Here is a 26,883-nt window from a genome sequence, read left to right on the forward strand (position 1 = left end):
GGTGAATGGAAATGTTTTTTTCCACATGCAGAAGATGAAGAGCGCTGCAGCATGCTGCTTACAAACAGGTAGAAGCTTCAATCCTCCGTTGGAAAATGAAAGCTGGAAGATTAAAATAGATTGTTCACCGGTGGGACCTGTCACTGTCACCGTCGGCCCACTTATCATCTCCTGATAGTGGCTGCTGGCCAGTCAATGGCTGCATTCTTGTGAGTTAGGTGTCAAATATTGTCTGTAGACTTTTTTTTTTTTTTTTCCCCACAGTGCACATTCAGACCATTGTGTAAATCCAGGGAAGTGAAAGCAGTAAAAATGCCAGCTATTGCAATGCAGAGGAGAAATTACCACATAGTGAGACTGATTTACGAAACACTGAAAATTCCGCATAAACTTCTAAAAGTAAGATGAGAAACACATTGTGGGAAATATGATGCTACCTACCAAATTTAAAATAACTGGTTTGACTTTTAAATATTCTTCTTGTTTTCTCACATTAAAGCTTCAGTAGGCAGAATATTTATTGGCATCATTGGGCAAAAATTCCATAATAACCTTTCAGCATATTGTAATTCAAGTGTTCTGAGAGAAAACTAGACTTCTGCACCTCCTCATGACTCTGATTTCAGGCTTTAAAAAATCTAGCCCGTGACGGGAATCAATAACAGGTCATTTCAGAGAGAGAGAGAGCGTTCCTATTGGCTGTTCATTCAACAGAAGGAGCAGACAATCAATCGCAAACTCCAATCAGACGGTCAAACTAGGGAGCGCTGATCAAATATGAATTAATATTCTGTTACTGTAATGCCTAATATGCTACTTTGGTTTGTATTTTACACATAAAAAAACTTGCCTACTGGTGCTTTAACCAGCTGTTTAAAAAAAAAAAAAAAAAAAAAAAAATCACAAAGCCAGACATCTGGACTTTGTGAGGATGAACAGAAACAAGTGCACAATAAGGAAATACCCCGTCTGCTTTCATAGCGCTTCTGAGAAATTATACATTTCCTCCAGCAAGATAACATACAGTATCAGCTCAATTCTGGTCAGCCTCAATAAACCAAATGACTCAGAGCTTACTGTAGATAAGACAGGGGAGGGAGGGACGGCCCGGACATGAAACCAATAATACTCCTTCCATGTTTCATAATGAAACAGCTTTGAGGAACTTCATGTTTCACTTTCTATCCTGTCCATTAACAGTAATAATTTACATGTCCTTTCTACAGTAAGTCATTACGACACATGACCAGATTTCTACAGCAACCTTGTGTGCACTGATCGATAAGCTCTCTCTCTCTCTCTCACGTGCATAATGCACATGGCGTGATGTCACATGCCGTTACTGATATTAGTAAAAAAAATGTTGCACAACAGAACAAATCTCCTTTGATAAAGTTGAGGGGTCATCTACTTGGGCAAACTCAGGTAGACAAAGGCAGTGCAGACCAGATCCACTTCTTCCGTTCTTACTTTTCACAATAAAAGCCCTAGACATATATAATATTCGCAGGCGAGTATTTCACATTTTCGTGTCATTTATTTGTCGTGTAAAGGCCTTTAATCGCAACGCGCAGGTGTTACAAGTGACCCACTTTTTCAATTTTATTTTGTTTTCAAATTAGTAGAGCTGCTCTACAATCTTTTTATGTACCTTATGACTACTGCAGAAGTATCCCCTTGGGTACAAGTGCCTTTGGTTTGGAATCACTGATCACTTGATGTGTCCTGAGTGACCAGATTCCACTGCATTTGTGACCAAGACACATTTTAATGCCCCACACACACACACACACACACACACACACACACACACACACACACAGGTCATGTGAGGGACATTTGTGGCCTCTTTGTTGGGTCATGTGAGTGGGGGCTGACACTGCCTCTAGCCTTCATTAATAACCGACATAAGTCATTTTCTACAAGGGAACCTACTTTAGATATCTACAACAGATGAAAACCATATGTAAACACACCAACGTAAAGTACAAGTAATATGTGTGACTCCAGGGACAAAGATAGAGTACTGCAGAGGTGGAGAAAGTGTGTTAATAAACTGTCTCTTATCAGGGAGTGTGTGTGTGTGTGTGTGTGTGTGTGTGTGTGTGTGTGTGGTGGGTGGACAGAGGGAAGACGGTGCGGCAGGGTAAATGATGGCAGTATTGATCTCTGATGCTCTTTTATAGCCCTGTCATGTCAGTTTAGCACCTTGGCAACACTCGCTTTAGAGCTACATCGATACTGAACTCTGGCACTCAGCAAAAGACAGATAGAAAGAGACAGACAGAGGGCGGGGGAAGGAGGACAAATAAATAGAAAGAAGTAAATACCAACCGCAACATCAAGGTAAAAGACTTGACTGTCCTAACCTTAAGAGCGAAGTAAGGTGAGGACACAGACACCGAAGTTATCCATGTGTCCCTGATAGATTGTTAGTTGCACACCAACGCTTGATTAAAGGAATACTTGAGTGTCACACAGGCTTGTGGATTACGCTGCATGAGTCGTTTCTATCGACATTTTGATGTGTTTGGACATGTTTTTTCGGGTCGACATAGAATTACTTTGTAATTGTCGTAAATCCAAGCGGAGTACAGCTAGCATCCTCCTCAAAGGAGCAAGCAACACACTTTTCACAGCCACTTTTCAAGCCGAGGGGTAGCAAGTATCTGTTATTCAAAATATAGAGTTCGAGTGGAATATACCATTAAAAGTACACAGTGTTGAGTGTTGAGTGGCAGTAGGCCTCTAGTAACAACTCAAAAATAAGAAATGTCACTAGAAGCTAGATGCTAATATTATACTTAAAGGCACAGTGTGTAGCATAAGTACTGTATGTTTCCTGTAGTTTATAAATCACCTGAAAATGAGAATTGTGTTTTTATTACCTCAGAATGAGCCGTTAAAGTGTTACAGGAATGAATCCTAAAACTCGGAAAGGAGTTAGCATTTTAGCACTTTCGGTTCCCTCGTCTGGAAGTCAATGGGGTTTTTTGAATGGGTTTTTAGGTAGATTCCTGAACTACGGTCTGTGGTTAACACAAGCTTAACCCCAAAAGGCACAACTAGACCAAACTATCAGACATCATACCAAATTTAAAGTTCCTATGTTCAATAGTTTTTGAGTTCTGCTCCAAAAACGAAAGTGTGACAGATGGACGGACGGACGGACAGAAGGACGGACACACGGAGCGCTATATACCCCCGACTACATTGTCGCGGGGATATAATAATGATTCATCCATCAGTGATCCAGTGTCAACAATGGGCTTAAAAAGGAGGCACACTGGTCACTATAGTGTGTTTCCATTATTTTGTCCACTTCCATTCATGCACGCTGCAGCTGTTTGAATTGATTAACCGGCACCTGTTGTCGGATAACATCCACTCGGAATAGATGCTTTTGAAATCGGGCTACTCTCATGCTCCAATTCAGTTTGGTGAAGCAGAAAATTAACCCTGTTTGCATTATCTGATTGTCACTAAGTATTGGATTTCAGCTGCTGAAAACAAAACATGCAAACATCTATTACTTACAGCACCGCACCGCGCAGCACTTGTACTCTTATCTAAAACCCGACGGTTTAATTACCTGGATTAATATTCAATTATGGGCCGTTTCACCGCTTTTTTGTTTGTTTGTAGATGTAAATGATAGAACTGAATGTGTTACAGGAAGTAGTATAAAGCCAAGACACTTAGATGAAAATGGAAACATGTGTGTGTGTGTGTGTTACTGACCGGTCGCAGGAGCAGGCCACCAGCACGCTGAGCAGGTTGTAGATGATGAAGGTGAAGATGACGGCCGTGATGGTGCCGCGGGGGATGGAGTAGCTGGGATTCTTCAGGTCACCTGGTAGATAGACAAGTTTACTGTGTGTTCATACACAGGTAATCAGGTCACACACGCACACGCACACAAGTTGCCTTCACCTACCTGACATATTGGAACCGGCCATGATGCCGGTGCAGCCATTAAATATAACAGCGAAAACTGTGGCAAATGTCATCATATTCCCTGTCGTGTAATCCACAGTGTAGTCGGCTGTGGGAAGAGATAACAACAGATAAGTCACTGTAGTTGTGCTTTTATCAGCACCATCAGTCTTCCAACGGAAAGTTCAATTTGGTTTGTTGGCTCCTCTGCACCTGCTCGCCACCGAACCTCATCATGTTTTACAGCGTTTGAGAGAACCATTCTCTGCACATCCTTTCTGCTGTTTACAGAGCAGCTTCTACTCAATCACAGCATGTTGGATCCATTTATAAAAAGCAAATCTGCTTTGAGGTATTTATGGCTGTATGTGTATAATTGGAAATAAATATCAGATCTACTGAAGAGACTTTTGATCACCATTCCCAGACATGTATAACATGGATCACGACTAATACTTTAACTTCAACTAACACTTTAGAACTTTCTGCTCTTGTTTTTGGCTGGACCGCAGAGGGCCAGCCCTACAAAAGTCTGTCACTGAGTGACTGACTGATGGTGCATGTGCACAGGGGCGTTTTTTTATCACGAGGGATCACCTCACCTCCCAGCACTGGATGCTTGATGGGCTGCCACTAGACACAAGGCACTTGGCACCTGATTGGACGAACGCTTTCCCTCGTGGGCTGCTGCCCCCAGCTTTCAAACCGGAAGCAACATGATGGCTCGTTTGGAAACTTTATTCTCTTATATCACGAAAATAGTTCACCGAAATGTGTTTCTGAAAGCGTTTTATGTTAAAAATAAGCCATGCAGTTGCTGAATCTGTCTTTATTTTGGATCAACAACGGTTAGTTTAAAAGTTTCTAGGGAGTTTCCAGAGGCGGCGAGTCGCACTGTACGCCCCCTGATTTGCATGTGACACCCCGTCTCTCGAATCGCGCCACCGCGCTACCATAATGCATTGCACCACTGCTTATATAGACAATGAATGGGAAGTGTGGAAAGGACGGAGGCTGTGGACATGTACCATGAGTGAGTGACTGACTGAGAGATGAAGTTACACGATTGGTCGGCCGAGTGTTGGAGTTTCCTCATTGGTCGTTGCTCTTTCATAATGAAAAGGCGGGAACAGTCCTTTTTAAAGCAAATGAGCCCATCTAGTGCGACGCGTCCGGCTCGCGAAACTTGGACCAAGCTGTCAAACAAGGCGATCTAGTATTAAAATGAAACCAGATTCAGCGGTGGCATCGCCTATTTCTCGCTTTAAATGTTTTCAGAAGTAGATTTTGGTCGATTGTTTAGACGGAATAACAGAAAGTTTACGAGCAGGCCGCCGCGTTGTTTCCTGTTTGAAACGACAAGCAGAAAACCACCCACCAATCAGGTGCATTCCATGATCGTGTACGTCCCCTAGTGTCCTTGCCGGACCTGGTGGACATGTACCGCTGGATTTAACATTATAGACATGACCACTGACTGTTTGTTTAACAATTTGTGGCACTGTGGTCCCTGTGAAACGCAATTTCGTCCCCCTGTATGTGAGACTCATGCATATGCGGGAATGACAATAAAAGCAGTCTAAGTCTAATTTAGCCACAAATTCACAGACTGACCATACAGTCCAGACATATAGTCAAGTCTTGTTCTATCAATGAGTAGCATTTTTCCCTGGGGGAGTTCCAACAAGAACAAAGATCATATAAACTACTGTGCTTCTTTGAGTAATGAAAGTAAAAGTATTGTATAGTAAGAAGGAAAATAATCTAACAGCTAATATTAACACTTATTCATACATCATTGGAAGTTTTAATTGTAAACATGTGATTACCCTTTTTCTCTGGACTTTAAAATATTCACATGTAAAATCATGATTTTACATGTCTCTGTCTCTGTGTGTGTGTGTGTGTGTGTGTGTGTGTGTGTGTGTGTGTGTGTGTGTGTGTGTGTGTGTGTGTGTGTGTGTGTGCTTCTCTTTAGTCGGAGCTTGGGATTAGTCAAAGCTTGAATGTGTAATAGTTCTCACATGCGCCTGGGTGCATGCCCGAGTTACACCAATTAGCTTAGAAATCATGTGCTTGGATATAAATCCCTGCAAACAGTGTGGAGTGCTTGGATAGATTTCCATGGACGTTAAGAACCGAAAAACGTGTACAATATCTAATTACAGATCCATCAAAACGTCTGTCCTCTGCCAACACTGCAGGAAAAAATGATGTACTTTTGATTTAAAAAAAAAAAAAAAAAAAAAGGGCACATGGGTGGCAACAGGAAAAAGCATCATATAGGCTCTGGTTTCATACATCAGTCCAGCACATGCAAGTATTTTGCAAATTCCTGAAGTTTAAATAGTATTGTTGTCATACGGCAAAATGAACAAAAAAAAGTAAACACACCACAGATCAAATAAAGCACTCCAAGCTTGCTTGGTATGAAAACATCCTGAGAGAACTATTTCTGTCTCCAGCCTCATCCAACTCACCCCACAGGTTCCCGAGCAGCGTGTCCAACTTGAAGCCAGTGAAGTTGGCTGTAGTGGGAAACGGGGGGCCCGTTCTGTTGGCTGCCGGGTTAAATGCGGCGGAACTGGGCAGGACTATGGTGCGAGGGTGTACGGCAAAGAAGCTGATGAAGATGGTGCCCAGGACAAACATGACCACAATGAAGATGAGTAAGGTGGCCTTGGCGTAGATGGAGGCTCCCACCAGGCACACCAGCAGGCACAGCAGGAGGATGCCTGTGGCGTAAAGCAGAGACCACCAGTAGCCCGAAGGCAGGATCTGGTAGGCAGAAGTGGCCAGAGACCCGTCTAGCGGTGGATGAGATGGTGAAGGTGTCGAGGCAGGAGGTCATGAGGGAAAAGATAAGGGGGAAGATGTGTTAATGCTTATAATTGATTGACAGAATGTGTTCAATAGCAGAATGTCAATATGAAGTGGTGCATTTAAAAAGCTTTGAAAGACACAAACAGCTTTTCACAGGAATAAACAATAATGGCTGTGCCCTCAGTCTAACTGGCCATTTTTAAAGCTTTATTTTACCGCCACCACTTTATCTAGACACTCTCTGCTTTATATTCACAGTCACACCTCAGATGTTCTCACTATTTCACCAGTCAGTTACTGAACATAGAAAGCATTTCCTATATGGTATCCCTATGAATGTTTCCATAGTTCTCACCAGGGCCCTGCTGTAAAATCGGACGGTCACGTGATTTTCCATAACTTTCCATAACTACTTTAGTGTCTCCATGACCTAAATCCTTCTGGTTGGCTAAAGGAGTGAACCTTCTGTTTTTTTTAAGATGGAAAACCACTACTTAACCTAAAGAACAAAACCTGGTAAACTAACTAAAGAAGTAAGAAAATGTATTAAGCTATATTCCAAAATTAATGTGAACATAGCGGTTAGGGCGGTTGCTTACCATCCCCGGCGGTTGGCTTGTCAGTAGCAAGATGTTGCAATATTGCGGCTATTAACAGCCCTAATGTTGCGTCTCTTTGTTATGATGCGTGTTACATGTTGTAAGTTAAATGTATATAAAAATATTTTTTCTTCACTAACACAATGACAAATGCTGACCTGGCAGTATTTTACAGGGTGTTTAAAAATTGAACTCACCTTCTGGCACTCCGAAGGTGGCCACAATGGCTTCAACCAGACCGAGCACGAAGAAAGCGCTGCTGCACACATTGGCGAAGAAGAACATGATGCCGATACTGCCACCGAACTCTGGGCCCAACGCACGGCTGATCATGTCTGAGTGAAGTTCAGGAAAAGTGCACTCGTTTGGTGGATACGCTGTGAAACAGGTGTGCGTTTGTATTTCTATTTATTAATCAATTAACAATTAGTGTTTATGACCTTAACAAACAAAGTTAAAGGAATAGTTTGACATTTTGTTGAACACAATATTTGTTTTTTTTGCTGAGAGTTAGATGCAAAGACGCCACTCTCATATCTGTACGGTAAATATCTACATCCACAGCCAGGAGACTGTTAGCTTAGTTTAGCATAAAGACTGGAATCAGGGGGGACATCTAGCCTGGCTCTGTCTATAGGACTTAACCCCTACATAACCTACAACCACAAACCATAACTTATAGTTTTTACACTTGTTTTTCTGTGGATTAAACAAATATAACATGCTGATTGGTGAGCTTTACAGGTGCTGGTAGGGGAATTTGTTTAACATTTGGCCAGAGAAGGAGAGAAAAGTTGAGTGATTTAAAGGGCCAGTGTGTAGCATTTCGGGGGATGTATTAGCAAAGATAGAATATAATATTCATAACTATGTTTTCATTAGTGTATAATCACCTGAAACTAAGAATCGTGGTGTTTTTGTTAGCTTATAATGAGCCCTTCATATCTACATAGGGAGCGGGTCCTCTCCACGGAGTCCGCCATGTTGCTCCGCTACAGTAGCCCAGAACGGACAAACTAAACCCTAGATTAAGGGGGCTAGAGCCGGCCCTGGCTTTCTCTAAGGGAAACTTCCCTGAATGAAGGAAAAACAGTCAAAACAAAGTCCTTCCAAAGTCCTGTGTGTAAATATATAACTGCAGATGATCCACGTTTAATGAATTACTTTTATATAATCGTCTGCAGATAAGCCACTACTGCACAGGCTGAATGCCAAGCAGACAACGCTCTTTAATGTAGGCACGTAATGCATGTAGTATTTCAACTAAAGACAATGACGGAGATGACCTGTCCTGACTGATAAACACCACTGATTGGGGTAATTTACCAAATTCCTGGCAGCGAAACACACTGGCCTCTCTCTAAAGGAGCAAACAGTGTCTTATAGTGCAGATAATGAACGAGTCAGGCTCCCATTCAGTGTCACAGACAACGCTACATCACACCACCACAAATAAAGACACACTTTGTCTTCGTTTAGTGTAGAAAAGAGTTCTACAAGTGTGTGCTCTTGATATCTCGATGTGGTTACTGATATTACGCTGACTATTACGTGCAAATGTCATGTGATGGTGTGTGTGTGTGTGTGTGTGTGTGTATGTGAAAAGGATACAATATGCCCCGCCAGCATCCAGGGCTCCGTTGGTGGAGATGGCACACACCGACAGCACAGTCATGCAGATGATGATGTAGGCCACCAGGAGCATGGCGATAGCTTGGTACAATCCGGACTGGCCCACCATGAATCCTAATCACACAGAACACAGAGACACAGTCAGAATGAAACCCTGACTCCTTCGGTCAGCAGGCTGAAAGCAGAAGTTTGCCTTGGGAGTAACGTCAGTGTGGCTGAAGAGGGAGATTTTAAACTTTCCAGGGAAGCTCCCACAGTCACAGTGCAGAGGATGTGAGCATTCAATGTGGCACGAGAACCTCGTTAATACACACCGATACCATCATCCAGTATGTGTGGATGATATAGACATACGTAGAAGAATTGTGCTTGTAGCTTATGATGAATACATTTCTGAAAATCATTTATAAGAAATCCAAAATGAAAGGGACTGTTGTAGAAAATGACTCATCCCAACATTTCCATCCTCATCATCCTCAATGAAACTGCAATCACATGTTGAAAGTGATTCCAGTTTCCTCTCCGTGTCTTTAGTGTGATGCTGTAGTCTGTGGTTCAGTCAGTAATCTTAAGAACGCTAGATTGTAAAAATGATCCAACTGAAAAACCCAGCCTGGTGTTGCCAACTCTTTTCCAATGAAAGTAGCTAGCGGCACTAGCTCCAAAAGTCGCTAAATCTAGCGAGAAAGTCACCAAGTCGACAACACTGACAGTCCGTCACTTCAGGCCTCCCTCCGAAGCCACGCCCCCAAAATTATCATTACAAACAGCTGTCAAGCTAGCAGTTTGTGGAAGACTCCAATGAGTGCACGGGCAGACCGGCAGGTAGCCCGTCCAATCATTTTATTCGCCCCGAGCGAAATGTCCGCATAGTCCCGCCCTACAGCGCTGTGATTGGCTATTACGCGTTGCTTCAACGTGCCTCTGTGATTAGATGTTTTTCTCTTCAAGCAGCGAGGCAAAGCTTGGCTTCAGGCCGGAGGACGAGCCGCTGCTGCCTGGCGCAGAGCTCTCCATCGCCATCGAGCAGGCTGAATGCGGCAGTGAGGCAGGATTTGGGTCTGTCCGCGGTGGAATCCGACCCGGCGGCACCGATGACAAGCATTAAGAATCACTATATAGAAATAGCCAATCTTCTCGCTGATGGTCTCGTTTACTGACGTAGGTCATGTTGAGGCATCAGTGTTAAATTGAGACTGTTTCATAACCAGTTAAAAGTTCCTAGTATGTTAAAGCTAAAGGGTTAGAGAACTGTTGGCTATAAGATAAAAAAATAGGCAAAATTATGTAAAATTAAAGTATTTCAGTTAAAATAACATTTTCTATTTTATCTAGGGAAACAGCTATGCCTGAGATAATCCTATGGAGGAATTGAAGAGCAACTGTAGGATGCTTTGGAGACATGACTAATCAAAAAATGCACAATTTTATTTATACAAAAAGGGAAAATATTACTGTGATTAATACATAAAATATATTAAAAGGTGCAGTTATCACAGCTACCCAGTCCAGCGTGGCTCAAGGCTCCTAACACCTTAAATCTGGGGTTTAAATATATAGAGCATGGCAGGTATACACAGTTACAATAACTGCACACCACATTGTATTGTTTGTAAAAGGAACTATTCCTCAACAGACAGACCCAGATCCAGCCTCGCTGCCACCTTCAACCTGCTGCTCCGCCAGCAAGAGAAAAACGTCTAACCACAAGGGCGCGTTGAGGCAATACAAATGTCAACAAATGTAACAAAATGTTTTTGAAGATGATTAACAACCCTGGCTTTAACATCAGGAGCTATTTATCAAAGACCAAAAAGGAAAAGTGTTGTAACAAAACTAGTCGCGATGCTAGCAAACGGTTGATTAAAATAACTAAAATATCACATCTTCATAAGAAAAGTCTCGTGCTTGTCATCAAAGTGTGAGAGAAGATATTTACACCGTGTTAGACACACATTTTCCTCATCACCACCACTTTCTACTACTGTGATCTTTGATTATACACGGTGACTAACAGCATAATGCTGCTGTTATCATGATCTGCTTTCATCTACAGGACTGCTGAGTGTGGTAAAGGCAAGAAAAAGATTTTTTTTAAAGGCTTTACTTTGTTTAGCTCTAATGGCAAATTTTATGGTTTTTATCATTTTATTTTTAGTATTTTATTTTATTATTTTAAATACTAAAATAATATCAGTTTATTTACTGGGATATGTTAAGCCATGGTATTACATGTATGATGAGGGTTTGATTTTTAAAAAAATTTTACCTAACAACACACAGGTGTCTTTATCCTCCTCTATGTTGAGGCTTTCACAGCTGATAGTTTCAATTCCACTGTGAAACTACAGTTAGTTCCTGTCTAGGGTGGCATGTTACTGTATGAGAATAGCAGTTCTTAAGTCCTACACAGACATGTACTATGTGTGTGCATGTGAAGTCTGTGCTTGTATGTGTGGTGTGTATACACTATGTGTGTCCTCTGCACAGCAGCTGACATCTCACGAGACTGGGGCTGGGGAGGGGGGCTGAGAGAAAGTAAGAAAACAACTTGGAGGTATAACAAGGAGAGAAACAACTACTGGAACGAGATAAGAGAGAAGAGAAGAAGGAGTTACGTTATGTCAAAGGCTGGGTTTTGGTACTTCCCAGTTGTCAGCAGCCTCTGGTTTATGCTTTGACAACAGAAATGTGAAACTGTGGATTGCATGACATATCGTGATTACTCTGCTTCACAAGCACTTTTTTTCAAAGGCAAACGGAAATGTTACGCTCTTGACGTGGAACAAACTGACTTATTTCAGCTATTTTAGCCTTGAACCTACACATTACTCCAGATGAAAAGCAGAAAACCTTCCTCTAAATGAAGGTAGCCTATTGACCCCACAAAAATAAAAAGTTTCTCTGTGGAAACCAATATGTTACACTTTCCGACAGATAAGAAAACTTTGAGGAAAACGTTACAACCACTCTATATTACTTAAATATTGAAACCCTGGGTGTCTGAAGCTTTTCATCCATCAAATCATTACCTAAACCTCAAGAAGCAAGTACAGCGCTTTTCGAAAATTGCACATTTTTGCTGTGAACAAACTTTTGTTAAGGTTAGAACAATTTTGCAAGAGAAAGTATAGGTTGTGCATGACTTTCAAAACTAAAGAAAAGTCTGGTCAAACATTTTATTCTTACCCAATAAATGTAAATATGGAGGGAAAAGCTCTCCTGCTCACTGGGGCAAGTCATCCACCTTGCAGGTTACATGCAAAACTGTGTGAGATGTTGAGGGTTTTAATGTAAAAAGCTAGTAATAAGTATAATAAAGATGTCTGCATGTCATACTGTCACTGAACTAAATGCACTGCTAGATTTAATGACATAGAATAGTGCACTCACTTTGCTTTTAACTTGTGATTGAATCCCCATCAAATCAAAAAAGGTAGCATTTGGACTAGCTCTCACACTGGTACCACAGGAAATAGGACCATGGTTTTGAGTGCAGGTGCGTATGAAACTCAAAGTGACTATATTAAAGCTTAAAAATCCCTCTGTAATTTAATGTGCTTTAATCTCCTTTATTGGCCTACTGGATTATGGAGGAAATGATAAGGGATAAAAGATTTTAATGGATTCATCATATCAGTTTGAATGTCAATGTCACCTCAACTTATTGTATTGGTTCACACTATTCAATATTGCCCTCAATGGTCATTTATATAGAAGAACAGTGAGTACTTTAAAAGTTGATATTACTGAAACAAGTCAGATTTGATGGATGACTTGCATGCCGAATTCACCAGTGCCTCCTAAAAAGGTCATAGTCATGTTATATACCACGAACCTTTACTTACAAGCAAGGCAACATTAAAATCTCACATATTGTGAATGGGGTTTGGCGTACATCCGTTATTTGGACATCACAAAGCGGTATGCAGTGATTTAAGTGTCCATCTGTTGTCATCAGCACTCACCTATTCTGAGAAACACCACCACGCTGAACATCGACAGCAAGGTGGGGATCACCACACCGACGAAGATGGAGAGTTTCTGTGGCTGTCGCTGCTGGCTGGACCTCTGCCGGGGGCTGCCCGGGTGCTCCACCAGGACCTGCCCTGGCGGAGGCGACCGCGGCTCGGACTCATTGACGCTGGTGGAGAGGCGGTAGTGGAGGAGAGGAGTCCGCTCTGTCATGGTGAAAACCTGCCTCTTTTACAAGCTGCAAAACTTTATAAAGTGCTCCGGATAATGTCAGAGCGAGTTGTCACTCCATCTCATGAACACTGACTCTGTCTCCGACACTTGCAGAAACGTTTCCGATGGTTTCTTCTCGGAAGTTAGAGAAGTTAGAGAGGCGTCCTGATTGCTCACTTGTAGCTAGAACCGTTACCTTACCTCGCTAACGTCACATAGCAAAGCATGAAATAGGTGCTTTTATTATCATTAAACAGTACTTAACGTACTAAACTTCTATATTAAAATAAGCAGTCCTTGCAGAGTATTAAAAAGTCAGTTAAAAGTCCACACAAGGTGCCCATGTCTATCTTCTGTGGGTGTTTCTAGTCTAGCAGCAGCTCTACCGAGCAGAGTATCATGTGATGTACGAGCGTCAATTCTCCACTATCATGAGTAGAACTTCCGGTTATGTCTTTCAGTATAAAAGCCAACGAGAAGCTAGAACAATGTGTGCAATTAATACTACAAGACAAATTGGAAAGAAAGAATGTATTTCAACAGGAATATACAGCAAACTCAAATTCAATTCTTCCTCTTGCCATGATATATAAGATAAGATAAGATGAACCTTTATTAATCCCCGGAGGGAAATGCAGGTGTCAAAGCAGCAACATCAGCAAACATCAGCAAACAGAGTGAAACACAGGAGAGGTAAAGGTATACAAAAATTATAAAAACAATAAATAGAGATATAAAAGATACAGAGTGAATGGGTGAACATAGTGTGTACAGTCCATCAATAAATAAATGTAGTATGTACAATAAATAAATGTAGTATGTACATATGTGCAGTCAATAAAGTGGTAAATAGGATGTGTAGTGTAAAGTAAGTGTAAAGTGTGCCAGTGGTTAGAGTCCAAGATGGTTGCAGATAGTGCATGTTTAAAGTTCTTAAAGTCCTCATAGTTGTCATATGGGGGTCAGTCTTGGTTGTGGAGCCTGATGGCTACCAGCATGAAGGACTGACCCAGGCGCTTTGTGTTGTGCCAAGGGGGGATGAGTCTGTGGCTGAAGGTGCTCCTCATCTTGACTAGCTCATATATATGTCCATCCTACTATAGAATACAAATCATGATCTATGGAAAAGGCTAGGATAAAAAAAAAAAAAATGTAAAGTTACCATAAACATCTACCAAACTACTCATCATAATTAAGAGACATTGCCTGGTCAGTCAAGTCAATCAGAATAATTCACCAAGACAAACAAGAGACATTCCAGTACTTGAGACACAATACTTACATATGGGAAATATTTACTTTTCTGTTTTTAAAGACAAATCCAGCAGTTTCCGGTTGTGTCCTGTTTGTCAGTATTTAACTTGACAAATCGATTTTTCCTGTGTTTTCTAGCCTTCCAGCCCGCTTACTGCCAGCCTGTTGCTTTGAGTCATGTGATGAAGTTGGCTGGGCCAATCAGAGCACTGCATTCTTTCAGCCACCTGCTGAGAGGAACTCCATCATGTGAGACACACACACTTGACCATTTCAAATCTGGAATTTTATGTGATTTTCCCTTGAAAAAAAGAAGTTTAAATGTGAAATGCATTTAATTATTATTGATACATGCAATATATATTTGTTTAAAGCAGCAGTAAATATGATTGATAAAAGTTATTTTTATAAAACGGTCACTATATCCTGACAGTAGTGCATGAGACAGGTAATCTTAAAAAATCATGTGCCTCTGTGTCCTCCGGTGCTCCTAATGGCATCTGCAAGATTTCACAGCCTGGAGGAAAACAACCAATCAGAGTCGAGCTGGAGCCTTGCCGTCTCTGAGCAGCTGTCAATCGCTCGCAAACTCCGATCAAACGGTCAAACTAGGCAGCGCTGATCAAATATGAATCAATATTCTGTTACTGTAATGGCTATTTCTCCCATAAAATGTTTTCAGAAACATCTTGTAGTGTACTGTTTAGCTATAAAATGAGAACGTTTGTGACCCAGCCGCCATGTTGAGATCAGTTGAGGAAAAACCAAGCACCGCCCACCAGCCGGAGCAAACTTTCTAATTTTACAGCTAAACAGTACACTACAAGATGACTCTGAAAACAACATTTTATGCGAGAAATGGGCATTCGAGTAACAGAATATTGACTATTTGGTCAGCGCTGCGTAGTTTGACCGTTTCATGAGAGTTCGCAAGTGATTGACAGCTGTCTCCATTGAATGAACAGCCAATTGGAACGCTCTCTCTCTGAAATGACCTGTGATTGGCCAAAGTCTCCCGTCACGGGCTAGATTTTCTAAAGCCTGAAAAAGAGCCATGAGGAGGTGCAGATGTCACACTTGAATTACAATATGCTGAAAGCTTATTATGAATTTTTTGCCCCATGATGCCAAAAACATTCTGCCTACTGCCATTTTAATTATTATCAATATATGCATTTTATTTGTTTAATGAAAAAAAAAGTGTAAAAAAAGTCTGTATTTTTTTCCTTTTTGGCAACAATGGCATATTGCACGGATCAATGTGGCTGTGAAAATACAGTGTACTGTGAAAAAAATATCACAGCAAAACAAACATTTTCCTCATCTTCTTTCACCTCTGTATTCTCAGAGAATGATGCAATTGCTTTTAGTGCTTTCATTTTGAAAGTTTTGACTGGTTTAACACTAATGATAAAAGTGTTCCAAATAATACAGAATAGTGCAATGCTGTTATGGCCCCCCCAAAACAATTTAAAGTCCTCTCCAGTAAATAAATAATATATTAACACTAATAACACAGTCTGACTAGCAGAGTCTGAACATCTTCCTTAGACACTACAGTGATTTAGCAAGAATGACACATTATTGAAAAAATACTGCAGCTTTATTACATATTATACATATTGATACATATACGTAAAAAAAAGTGAATGCATACATATTTACAAAATCTATAAAAAAAATAATGCAGACAAATTAACAAATATCAGACATATATACATAGACTATATACATTATAACATCATTGGATTTTCAACACTGATATTTCCTCAAAGATCTCAAATAAAACATGATAAACGTAAATATGCACTCAGTGATTTTGTTATAGCACACAATCGGATCCCTGTTTTGAAAATCTAAATACTTCACACGGTTGACTTTCACATCATCAACAGTGAACTGTGAGGACATTTTGCCATTTGGGGCACTGTGACAAAATATTTAACAGCATCTTTAACTGTATCAGTTTCATGTTTGAAGATCTTATTTGCACACAAATGTTGTTATTCCTTCTTTTCTTCATCTTTTCAAAAATGAGCTATTAAAATCATCATCAAATGCTTTAAAGAGGGGAAGAAAATAGAAGCCCATTTTCCTCCTGCAGAACTCGACATAGAGCACCTCTCATCCAGCACCCACAGAGGGCGCTACAGTTACACACTGCAAGCATAACCAACAAAGTGCACTGCCACACTAAACACTGGTACAGGCAGTGTGGTTTACAAAGCGATGTTCATCATAATATTAGACAGACTGCATTCCAGTCGGATTCGTTTCACTTGAAAGACAAACTCAGATTTGTGAAATGTTCTGGCAACCAATCCAACATGAGAGGACGAAGAAGTAGGGCCTGAGGGCCTGTCAATCACGTTGAAGGTACAGCCCCTGGTTAGTGACACAGTAAATGGCTGAAGCTCTTGGCAAACAACCTTTATCACCATCCCAACCACCCGCTGCGGGCAAGACACCATGTTCGGCGGTAAAGAAAAGAAGTGAAACATTGGCGTGGCTTTCCACCGCTGGACAAAGCTGTTGGCGTGTAAAGAGATGAGGTTTGATGCTGAACTCGCAATGTTTCTTTGAGATTAGTAGAGTAAGTAACATCTAATGTTGGCTATTTAGCAAAACATATCTTTAGTGCAACTAATGACAAGACCAACCTTACTGACAAGCAAATGGCGTTGATATACAGGTTTGATGTAGCTGTTTTCTTGCTAGTAAGCTTTTTTTTTTACTAGGGCTGTCAATCGTTTCAAATATTTAATCATGTTTAATCGCATGATCATCCATAGTTATTCATGCTTAATCGCAAATAATTAATAGCATATTTTTTGTCTTTTCAAAATGTATTTTAAAGGGAGATTTGTCAAGTATTTAATACTCTTATCAACATGGGAATGAACATACCGTATATGCTTGCTTTATGCAAATGTTTATTATTTGAAATCAGTTAACAACACAAAACAATGACAAATATTGTCCAGAAACCCTCACAGGTATACTGCATTTAGCATAAAAAGATATGCTCAAATCATAACATGGCAATATAAAAAAAAAAATGTTTTCCTATTAACTGATTGGCTGCTGATTTACCATCGCCGTCAATACCTTTTAAACTATCTAAGCCAGGATTTAAATATCTAGGCATCGCTATCACTAGATCTATCCGCTCGCTACAGGAACTTAACCTCACAGCACTCACGGCGACAGTCAAATCTGATTTACAGAGGTGGAGCCGTCTACCGCTCTCTTTAGCTGGAAGGGTACAGACTATCAAAATGAACATCTTACCTAGGTACTTCCTATCTGTCTACCCAGATCGTTTTTTAACTCTGTTGACAGTCTTATATCTTCATTCATCTGGGCCAGTAGGCACGTGAGAATTGGTAGAGCACTGCTACAGAGGAACAGGTCGCTGGGCGGGCTCGGTTTACCTAACCTCCTTGGTTACTACTGGGCCACCAACGTGCACAAGATCATGCTTTGGTTCACTCTATCTCATGGTAGTTGGTATCAGATTGAGGCCGACACTTCCTCCTCACTTCAAGCCATGGCTTGCAGCACCCTGCCCCTCTCCCCTTCGCAATACACGTCTAACCCCATCGTTATCGGCACTCTAAAAATTTGGGAACAGATTAGGCGGCGCTTTAGATGGCTTACTCTTCCTCGGGCGACCCCTATTTGCAATAATCATCTGTTCTTACCAGCTGCAATTGATCCTAGATTTACCTCGCTGGAGAGGAAAGGCATCCACTGCCTGGAAAACTTGTATACAGACAACCTGTTTACCAGCTTCGATCAATTACGCGTTGCTTTCAGTTTAGGTAGCTCCGACTTTTTTAGATACTTTCAGCTACGTAATTTTGCTAGAACTCACTCCCCCCAGTTTCCCCAGATCCCACCCCCCACAGGCATAGACTTGGGGGGTGGGGGGGACATAGTGCTTAAAGCCAGAACCTTACCCGAGGGCCAAATCTCCTACTTCTATGACCTCTTATCACCAGCAGATGAGTCTATCATCAACAGGATCAGAACCGACTGGGAGAAGGAACTGCAAATGACCTTTTCGGAAAATTTCTAGGAAAAAGCCCTCAGAGCTGTCAACTCATCCTCCAGCTGTGCCAGGCTCAGCTTTATACAGTTTAAGGTGACACACAGACTCCATTATAGTAAGGCTAAACTCTCCAAGTTTTACCCAGACAGATTAGATGATAGATGTGATAGGTGCTCACAAGCCCCCTGTGATCTGACACATATGTTCTGGTCATGCCCCAAATAAGCTCAATTCAGGCAGTCGAAAACGATAACGTTTCTCGCTGCGGAGCCCCGTCACTTCACAAGACACAGAAAACCTCTGTTGGTCTGGAGGAGCTGCAGCATTTATTTCTGCACAAACGTCCACTCTACATTCACTAGATATTCTCCGAGCTAAACTAACTCTTCTGCAGTGTGTAGTGAGCGCGCATGAACGTGAGGTGGAGCGAGAACGCGCGCGTTGTGTGAGTGAAGACAAGCAGGCAGAGGAGCGGTCTGAACAGCGTAGCCACACACGTGCGCTCATATGCGAGCGCGCATGGGACACCGACCCGGTAGATTTATACGTGTAAAAAGCTATAAACGGTCCCTTTAAGAAGCCACTAACTTATTTTAAAAACTCCTTTATGTTTATTCCATTGAAGACTTTTTAGTTTCAAGTGCTTGTATTGCCTTTTAGATGCTTTCCCACACTGAAAAGATCTGCAAGAAACTATCACTCCTTGTGAGTTTTTATGACATTCAACTCAAAACTATTGCTATCTCCTTTGGCCTTCAAAACAACTCCCTGGTTGATGCCCGTATCCATCCTTGTTTCCAGTGTAAATGGCAAAACCACAGATCATTTCCACCACCGTACTGTTCTATCCACCAGTCCAATCCCAGTTCTTTCTTCTTGGGACCCTCTCAGTCCACAACGTGCTGGTCCTCTCCTGATATCCAGTGTGAGGTTGCACAGCTCAGCGGCACAAATAAGCTACTCTCCAGCCGTTAAATCAGCTGCAAGGTCCTTTAGTATTGGTTGTCCTGTGTTCCACTTTGCAGATACCATCTTGGAGGTCAATAGCAAGGCGTTCTAGTTTTCCCTTGAGTAGGTTTCCGTACTGTTTTAGCACTTCACTGGTACTGTTCCGGCTGGAACAGTTCTGAACTGCAAAATGAGGTGGTGTCACTGTGCCATTCTGTAAGGGCCCAAAAGTAAAAATTAATTTAATATACACGAGACAAACATGTGCGTTTCAGAACCAATACAGACATTAGTGAATTAAGGCTGCTGATAGCATGTCTATGTTGTTAGATTAAGTTTCGTTTATACTCCCAAACGGATAAGCACACAGACAGCTGCAGACACCACGGACGCGTAGTAGTTCCGTTTATACTGTCTGCTTTGAGGACGCGTTCCACACCACAACAAATGGTGGTATGCTGACGTCCGCACAGAGCCTATGCATACACCCTTTGACGATGAAATTTAAGTTGCAAAAAGTACAAAGCGTGATTTATGCTTGCCGCATCCACGTACATGTCCTTTGGAAATGTACTATACCACTTGTAGCGTAGTGGCCACACGGACAAGTCCGGAAAGTTCTGGACAGGTCTGCGCGGTCACAACAAATTGGTGGTACATCCGCACAGAGCCTAAGCACACACCCTCTGATGATGAAATTTACGTCACGCGGACCCTAGCGGACCCTCACAGACCCTCACATACTTGCGTATGCAGAAAGTATAACTTTCGCCAATTGTGTTGGAGACTCAGAGAAGTCTCATCATCAGGTCTAATAAGAACAATTGTAGTAAAAATAGTGAGTTAATATTATGTGAAACAAATGCTGAATTGTCATTGATCTATAATTATTGAATGTATTTACACGAATATGTTAATTAGTGTTAAGTAAAATGTCATATTGTTTATTTGTTTATCCAAACTCTTTGTATTCATTCTCTAATTATCGCTTTTTATTTCTCTCTTTTATCATATGGATAAATATAGTTTTAGTTTTTTAGTAGATCTTTTTGTGTTTTGAGGTATTCACGTTCATATGTATTACCTGTATCTGAAGTCTGTTGACGATAGCCAGATAATTTGCGATGTGATGCCCCAGTTTCTCCAACAATGAGGTCTGACAGTCCAATGTGGTCTGATTCCTCGCACCCTGTACTCCATCTCGAAACACCTGGAGCGCCCCAACCACCTCTGAACGCTTCTGATGGAGCTGGACAAGCACACACACACTGTCACAATGTTTCTGTGAAATGAAATTGACTGATTTAATAGGTGCGACAAAGTATTTTAGTACTACAAATGATTAGTATTTCATGGGGCAGTTCAAGTCCATGGTCAGTTACTTCATTAACAAGACTCTACAGCCATGCTAGTGTCTCTGTGAGGCTGAACTTGAGCTAAATGCTAACATCAGCATACTAACATGCTCACAGTACCTGCTATTATGAGTACCCTCTGTTAGTTGGCAAGCAAATAAGGCAGCTATTGTGCGTGCATATATATATATATATATATATACTGGAAAAACAAAGTTCATAAACTTGTGTTTGGTGGATTATTTCTCTGTTGTTACAATGCTAATTGGCATTGTATTTTACATCGTTGGAAAGCCTGTTTATTTACCTTCGCAATGATGTCCAACTTGTAAGGATCATGCATTTGTGGGATGAGCAGCACACCTTATTGTGTGGGTAGCGCCCAAGAAAAATTTGCCAAAATGCTCTGTCAATGGTAAACAGTGTATTCTCATAAGGCTACCAGGAAGCCTGCAATGACTGCCCTTCACCGTCAGGCCCATTTGCGCTGGTGTCGACAACACAGACAATGAAACCTGAACATGTGGGGGAATGTCATGTTCAGTGATGAGTCCAGGTTCTGTCTGCAAAAGTTGGATGGCAGGGTCAAAGTATGGAGACGACGCGGAGAACGCTATGCTGATTGTTGAACCGATGGAGTAACAGCTTTTGGTGGGGGCTGTGTCATGGTGTGGGGCGGCATCTCCCTCACTGGCAAAACAAGCCTTGTCATCATTGAAGGCCATCTCAATGCAGTGAGATATCGGGATGAGATTCTGCAGCCAGTGGCGATCCCATATCTCCACAATCTGGGACCTAACTCAATCCTCCAAGATGACAACGCTCGCCCACACAGAGCCAGGGTTATCACAGACTACCTCCACAATGTGGGAGTAGAGAGAATGGAACGGCCTACCAAGAGTCTAGACCTCAACCCAACTGAACACTTGTAGGATCAGCTTGTAGGTGTTAGAGTGACCAACACAACCACGCTGGCTGACCTGCAACGAATCCTGGTTGAGGAATGGAACGCCATCCCACAGCAACGTGTGACCAGGTTGGTGACCAGCATGAGGAGGAGGTGCCAGGCTGTTGTGGCTGCGTATGGATCTTCCACCGCTACTGAGGCTCCTGACGGTGGATTAAATGAATAAAGTGTAAAATTGACAATATGTCTTGTTTGTTCCTTGTTACTGATAGAGAGTTCAATCATCCAATCCACCAAACAACTCAAAACAAGAGTCAATACCAACAGGAGAATACACTGTTTACCATTGACGGAGCATTTTGGCAAATTTTTCTTGGGCGCTACCGACATAATCAGCTGTGCTGCGCATCCCACAAATGCATGATCCTTACAAGTTGGACATCATTGCGAAGGTAAATAAACAGGCTTTCCAACCATGTAAAATACAATGCCAATTAGCATTGTAACAACAGAGAAATAATCCACCAAACACAAGTTTCCAAACTTTGTTTTTCCAGTTTATATATATATATATATATATATATATATATATATATATATATACATACAGGGCTTTAATCCAGGGGACCGCAGTTGTTTCATTTTCACTTTACAAATGTAGTCATTTTAAGCCCAACCATAATTTTTTTTCCCTAAACCTAACTAAGTAGTTTTATTGCCTAAACCTTAGCAGTGTTTTTGTTTAAATATGCAACGTTAAGCATGTGTTTACTGTGACAGTAAAGTGACGCCAAAGGGTCTGAGAAAGCCTCAGTATGTGACTAGTTGGGACGAGAACATGTTGATCAGTTACAAAGTAGCTTTTTAACAGAAAATGAGATGTGATATGTTTTGCTTCTCAAACCACTTTTTTTATATGTAAAATGCCAACCAAGCATTACACTGTAAAATAAGTTATTGAAAAAGCCCACCCGTTCATTGCACAGTTTTCTGTATTAATTGATAAGTAGTGGACCAAGAAAGAAGAGGAAAGGGGGAAAAAAATGATACATGCCATCTGTTTTTGCAACTGACAGCCAAATTCATAAATGACAGACAAACGGAAGGTGTGCGTACGTGCTTCAGTGGATGTCAGTAGTACTTACAGTTTTATTTGCCCATTCTGCGGTGTGTACAGAAACACATGGCAGCTGCACAGGAGAGGGCAGCGTGTCTGCGCCCACACAGCCAGCCTGAGTACATCAACAAAGTTATGTCACGTGCACAGGAAATCACACATAAATCAACAAGTTCAAGCCCAATCACTAGAGATTCAACTACTCTTTTTTATTTTTTTTATTTACTTTTGCTTAACAAAAGTAAAGATTTATTAGGAAATCCCATGTGATATGATACTAAATGTTTTTATTTGGTTATTTGTTAATTCTTTCTTAAATCAATATGAATGCATAATGCCTTACCATGTCTGTCTTCAGCATCTCAATCCTTTCCTCCATATTTTTCCTGGCTTGACGGTTGCACCAAAAGTCAGTGGGCCTGGCCTGGACTTCAGGTAGATGGGAGGAAATCACTCCAATCAGCAGCAGCAGGAGTCCTACGGGAGCACACAGCGGAGATGACTTACCAGCTGCCATCTAGCTTTTGTTTGTGGCAGCAGACAGACTTTTACCTGTATTTGTCTGGGTTTTTTATGTCTGCCTCCTCCTTTTATTGGCCTCGATCCAACTCCTGCTCAATGGAGTCAACTGTATGTTCTGTATTTCACCTCTTTGCTGCTCCACTCTTATCTTGCCAAAATCCCCACCCACGTTTTGCCCTGACAAGTATCTCTTAATCATTTCATGTTCACATAATCAACACAGATGTTTTTAAAGTGTGAAAATTGGAACTTAGTGAATGAAAAGTGTTGCAGGGAAAGGTTAACTGTCCTCTTTTTTTTTTAATTGAAAAAAATATTGTTACAGGGAAATAAGGGTATGAATTTAAAGAAATAAATAGAATAGGGCTGTCAATTGATTAAAATAGTTAATTGCAAATTAATCTCACATCTTTTATCTGTTTGAAATGTACTTTTAAGGGATAATTGTCAAGTATTTACTCTTTACTCTTATCAGCATGGGAGTGGGTAAATATGCTGCTTTATGCAAAATGTATGTATATATTTATTATTGGAAATCAGTTAACAACACAAAACAATGATAAATATTGTCCAGACACCCTAAAAAATATGCTCAAATCATAACATTGCAAACTGCAGCCCAACAGGCAACAACAGCTGTCAGTGTGTCAGTGTGCTGACTTGACTATGACTTGCCCCAAACTGCATGTGATTATCATAAAGTGGGCATGTCTGTAAAGGGGAGGCTCGTGGCCATGCCAGTTTTTCCTCGCCAAAATTTGGTGTAAATTTGGAGCATTATTTAACCTCCTTCGCGATAATCTAGTATGACATGGTTGGTACCAGTGGATCCCTTAGGGTTTGTAGTTGAATATGATGCCAATATCTTAATTTTTCTAGCTTTACAACTGAGCCCGCCACAGATTTTGAAGGGGTCAATTAATAATTGCAAGTTGCGTTCATGCATTAAAGAAATTAGTGCCATTAAAACAAATTTGCGTCAAGGCGTTATTATCACTTTAACTTTGACAGTCCTAAAATAGAAATAAAACGTTAGCTGTCCTTGATTAGCCTTTACTGGAGAATATGACGTCATATAAGAGTCACTCTGTGCTCTTAATAGAGTGTGGAATATCCTAATAGTTTGAGGCATTATATCACAGCCATAGTCCTAATATTAACATGTTCTTTAGAGTGTGTAACATCCTATTTGACATCTAAGTGACACATTTACACTACTGTATTGTAGTGATTCTCAAAAGTGGGGGCCGGGGACCGCAAATAATTTGCTATAAATTATAAAATTGTGCTGTATCATTATGAAGTGCATATCTACAGATGGGGATCATTTGCGCCAATAAAACCAGCATATTGTGTCCATTACTCCCACCCACGTTAGCTTTGGGCCAACTGAAACTCTTGATATGATTGTGACACGCAGCAATAAGTTCATTATTTTTAAGTTGAAGCACTTACTGAAAGTCAGATTTAGACTGGTAAATTTAAACCTCAGGATTTATTAGGACAATGTCTTGCTACTGTTTATTTTCTGAAATCTTTAAAGATCAATTACTTGAAATTAGGCTATACACAAAAAACACCACAGTCGCATGAGCGCGAGTATACACAACGAGGCTGTAAAGGCGGACGAGTCGGCGTGATGACATTTACAGTAGTAGTCTCATTTAGCCACTTGTTAGCAACCACTTTTTTTAAGACACATAAAGGCTTCAAAATTCACAAGTGGGGTATTTACTGACATATTTTATATCGTAGAACAAAATGTTAAAATCTCTTAAGCTTGTGTTAACCACAGACCTTATTTCAGGCATCTAAAAAGACTGAGAACCCCTGGTATAAAACCACAGTGACACCATTTCCCCGTTTGTAAATAAGAGTCGTAATACAGGGAATGCAAATCCAAGCAGTCAACTTACTGCTATAAGCCATAACCCGTTCCTGGGTGCATGGTGTCCCTCAGCTGTGGTCTGGCAACCTGCATCCTTCTTCACAAAAATAAGCTCAGAACACTCAAAAATCATTCTGTATCCATTTCCGTGCACAAAGCTCAAGCAAAGTCCTGAATCACAGGTCCCAGGTCTGGTGAGAACGCCACTCAGCTGCTTTCTCTTTGAATGGTTTGTCAATATAATAAACCGGTGTGTCACTGAGTGACGTGTGGTCACACACAAAACCGTGACATGCAGTGCGAGCTTTGGAGCAAGCAAGGCTTTATATTTGATTTAGCTCAAAGTTAATGTTTGACTGGATCCTCAACGCAAATAAGACAAGAGAGGCACCACGTAGACCCAGACAGTACTAACCCAGATTTAACATGATGATGCAGACATGTAGTACTCACTGTCATAATGCTTTTGATAAGTTAGTGTAGTTTATATCTGTTGGTTCATCTGTCACATATCTGTATTTGTTGGTCCATATCATGCTAGACTAAAGATAGGCTTGAAATAACTAATATTAAAGTAAAAATCAATATGACATATGATGCATAAAGAAGAGGGGTTTCTCTATATTTCAGCACTTGGTGGTGCATTTTTTAATGAGCTGGTCAACTGAGAAAGTTATTTTTAAGTCATGGTAATTTCAATTATACAGCCCAACATATCACATTTGTCTCAGACGTCTGTACAGCCTGCAACACCTTCCAGATCCATGATTTGGATGCAGAAAAACAAAACCACAAAAAAAACATTACAATACATTACAATGTTACAATATATCTCTTTTCCAATATTGTCTCTTTTAGCTCTGTTTTGGTCTCTACCAACTCTTGATGGAAATATCTGGCTCTTTAGCTACTTAATGCTAGGTTTCTGAAGAGCAAAATTAAGTGAGCAGCTCCCACCGACTCCGGCTGTCGCTATCTTGGCAGTGACGTCTCGAGCTAATCCAAAGTGAGCAAAAAGGTGGAGCATGGATGGAGCTGAGGTGAAAGTCCAACTTAAGCTTGTGTTGAGGCCAACACACCGGTAATGGTCACCGCCAACAAAAGCCCACGGACTTTGCTGGGTATGTTCTGAGCGATTAGCAGGGAACCTCCGTGCGCTGCGGCATGGAAGAAGACCGGGTGCTGTAACTGTTGGTCCCGGTTGCCGGTTGGTACCAGTGCTAACATAAAACAATACTAATGTTAGAATTTCACTCTCTGAAAAAAACTGGAACACAGACTTCTTCAAATCAATCAATCAATGTAGCTTTACTTGTCACATGAAATCGTACAAGGTAACGTTACAACTCAAGCGAAATGCAATCCTGTCAGCTCTCAGGCAGCCCTGACAGAAACCTATGCCAGGTCACGTGGGGAAAAGTTTTTAGAAGGGCTTGGGAAAATAACAATTTGATGCTAAAACATACATATTTCTGGCAAAATTTAAATGTTCGGATTGGAATACATAAGGGACACCACTGGTAAGCTATTGAATGATGTAAAAACCTAAAAAAAAATAAAATTAAATAATGGACCTGGCATTTAAAATCAAGGGGGAAAACAGCTCAGAGATGACAGGTCATGCCAAACTTGCACAATGCTGTGGCACCATATATGTTGT

The 26,883-nt window shown here is 41.0% G+C and overlaps 2 protein-coding genes across 4 annotated transcripts in view; both read right to left on the minus strand.

Moving 5' to 3' along the window:
* Positions 1 to 13,583, minus strand: part of LOC141770562 (solute carrier family 12 member 9) — a 94,387-nt gene extending 80,804 nt beyond the window's left edge. For both annotated transcript variants that reach the window (XR_012594590.1, XM_074640223.1), the window contains exons 1-6: positions 12,959 to 13,583; positions 8,970 to 9,104; positions 7,556 to 7,693; positions 6,417 to 6,743; positions 3,938 to 4,045; positions 3,742 to 3,853 (exon numbers count right to left, since the gene is read on the minus strand). Coding sequence is in view for 1 of the 2 variants with exons in the window: in XM_074640223.1 (XP_074496324.1) it covers positions 3,742 to 3,853; positions 3,938 to 4,045; positions 6,417 to 6,743; positions 7,556 to 7,693; positions 8,970 to 9,104; positions 12,959 to 13,178 (1,040 nt within the window). In the remaining variant the exon portion in view is untranslated. The remainder of the gene's footprint in view (positions 1 to 3,741; positions 3,854 to 3,937; positions 4,046 to 6,416; positions 6,744 to 7,555; positions 7,694 to 8,969; positions 9,105 to 12,958) is intronic.
* A 2,430-nt stretch (positions 13,584 to 16,013) lies between these two features.
* Positions 16,014 to 25,508, minus strand: LOC141770575 (thrombopoietin-like). 2 transcript variants are annotated; one of them, XM_074640252.1, is made up of 5 exons: positions 25,252 to 25,508; positions 23,157 to 23,290; positions 22,842 to 22,928; positions 20,519 to 20,683; positions 16,014 to 19,648 (listed from the first exon to the last, which is right to left on the minus strand). In XM_074640252.1, the coding sequence occupies exons 1-5, from the start codon at positions 25,262 to 25,264 to the stop codon at positions 19,463 to 19,465; spliced, it is 585 nt and encodes a 194-aa protein (XP_074496353.1). In that variant the 5' UTR covers positions 25,265 to 25,508; the 3' UTR covers positions 16,014 to 19,462. The 2 variants fall into 2 exon arrangements, with proteins under 2 accessions (XP_074496353.1, XP_074496352.1); XM_074640251.1 differs by having other exon boundaries at positions 20,519 to 20,716.
* Between the last annotated feature and the right edge of the window lie 1,375 nt (positions 25,509 to 26,883).

Source organism: Sebastes fasciatus, chromosome 7, assembly GCF_043250625.1.
Source record: "Sebastes fasciatus isolate fSebFas1 chromosome 7, fSebFas1.pri, whole genome shotgun sequence".
Classification (NCBI taxonomy): Eukaryota; Metazoa; Chordata; class Actinopteri; order Perciformes; family Sebastidae; genus Sebastes; species Sebastes fasciatus.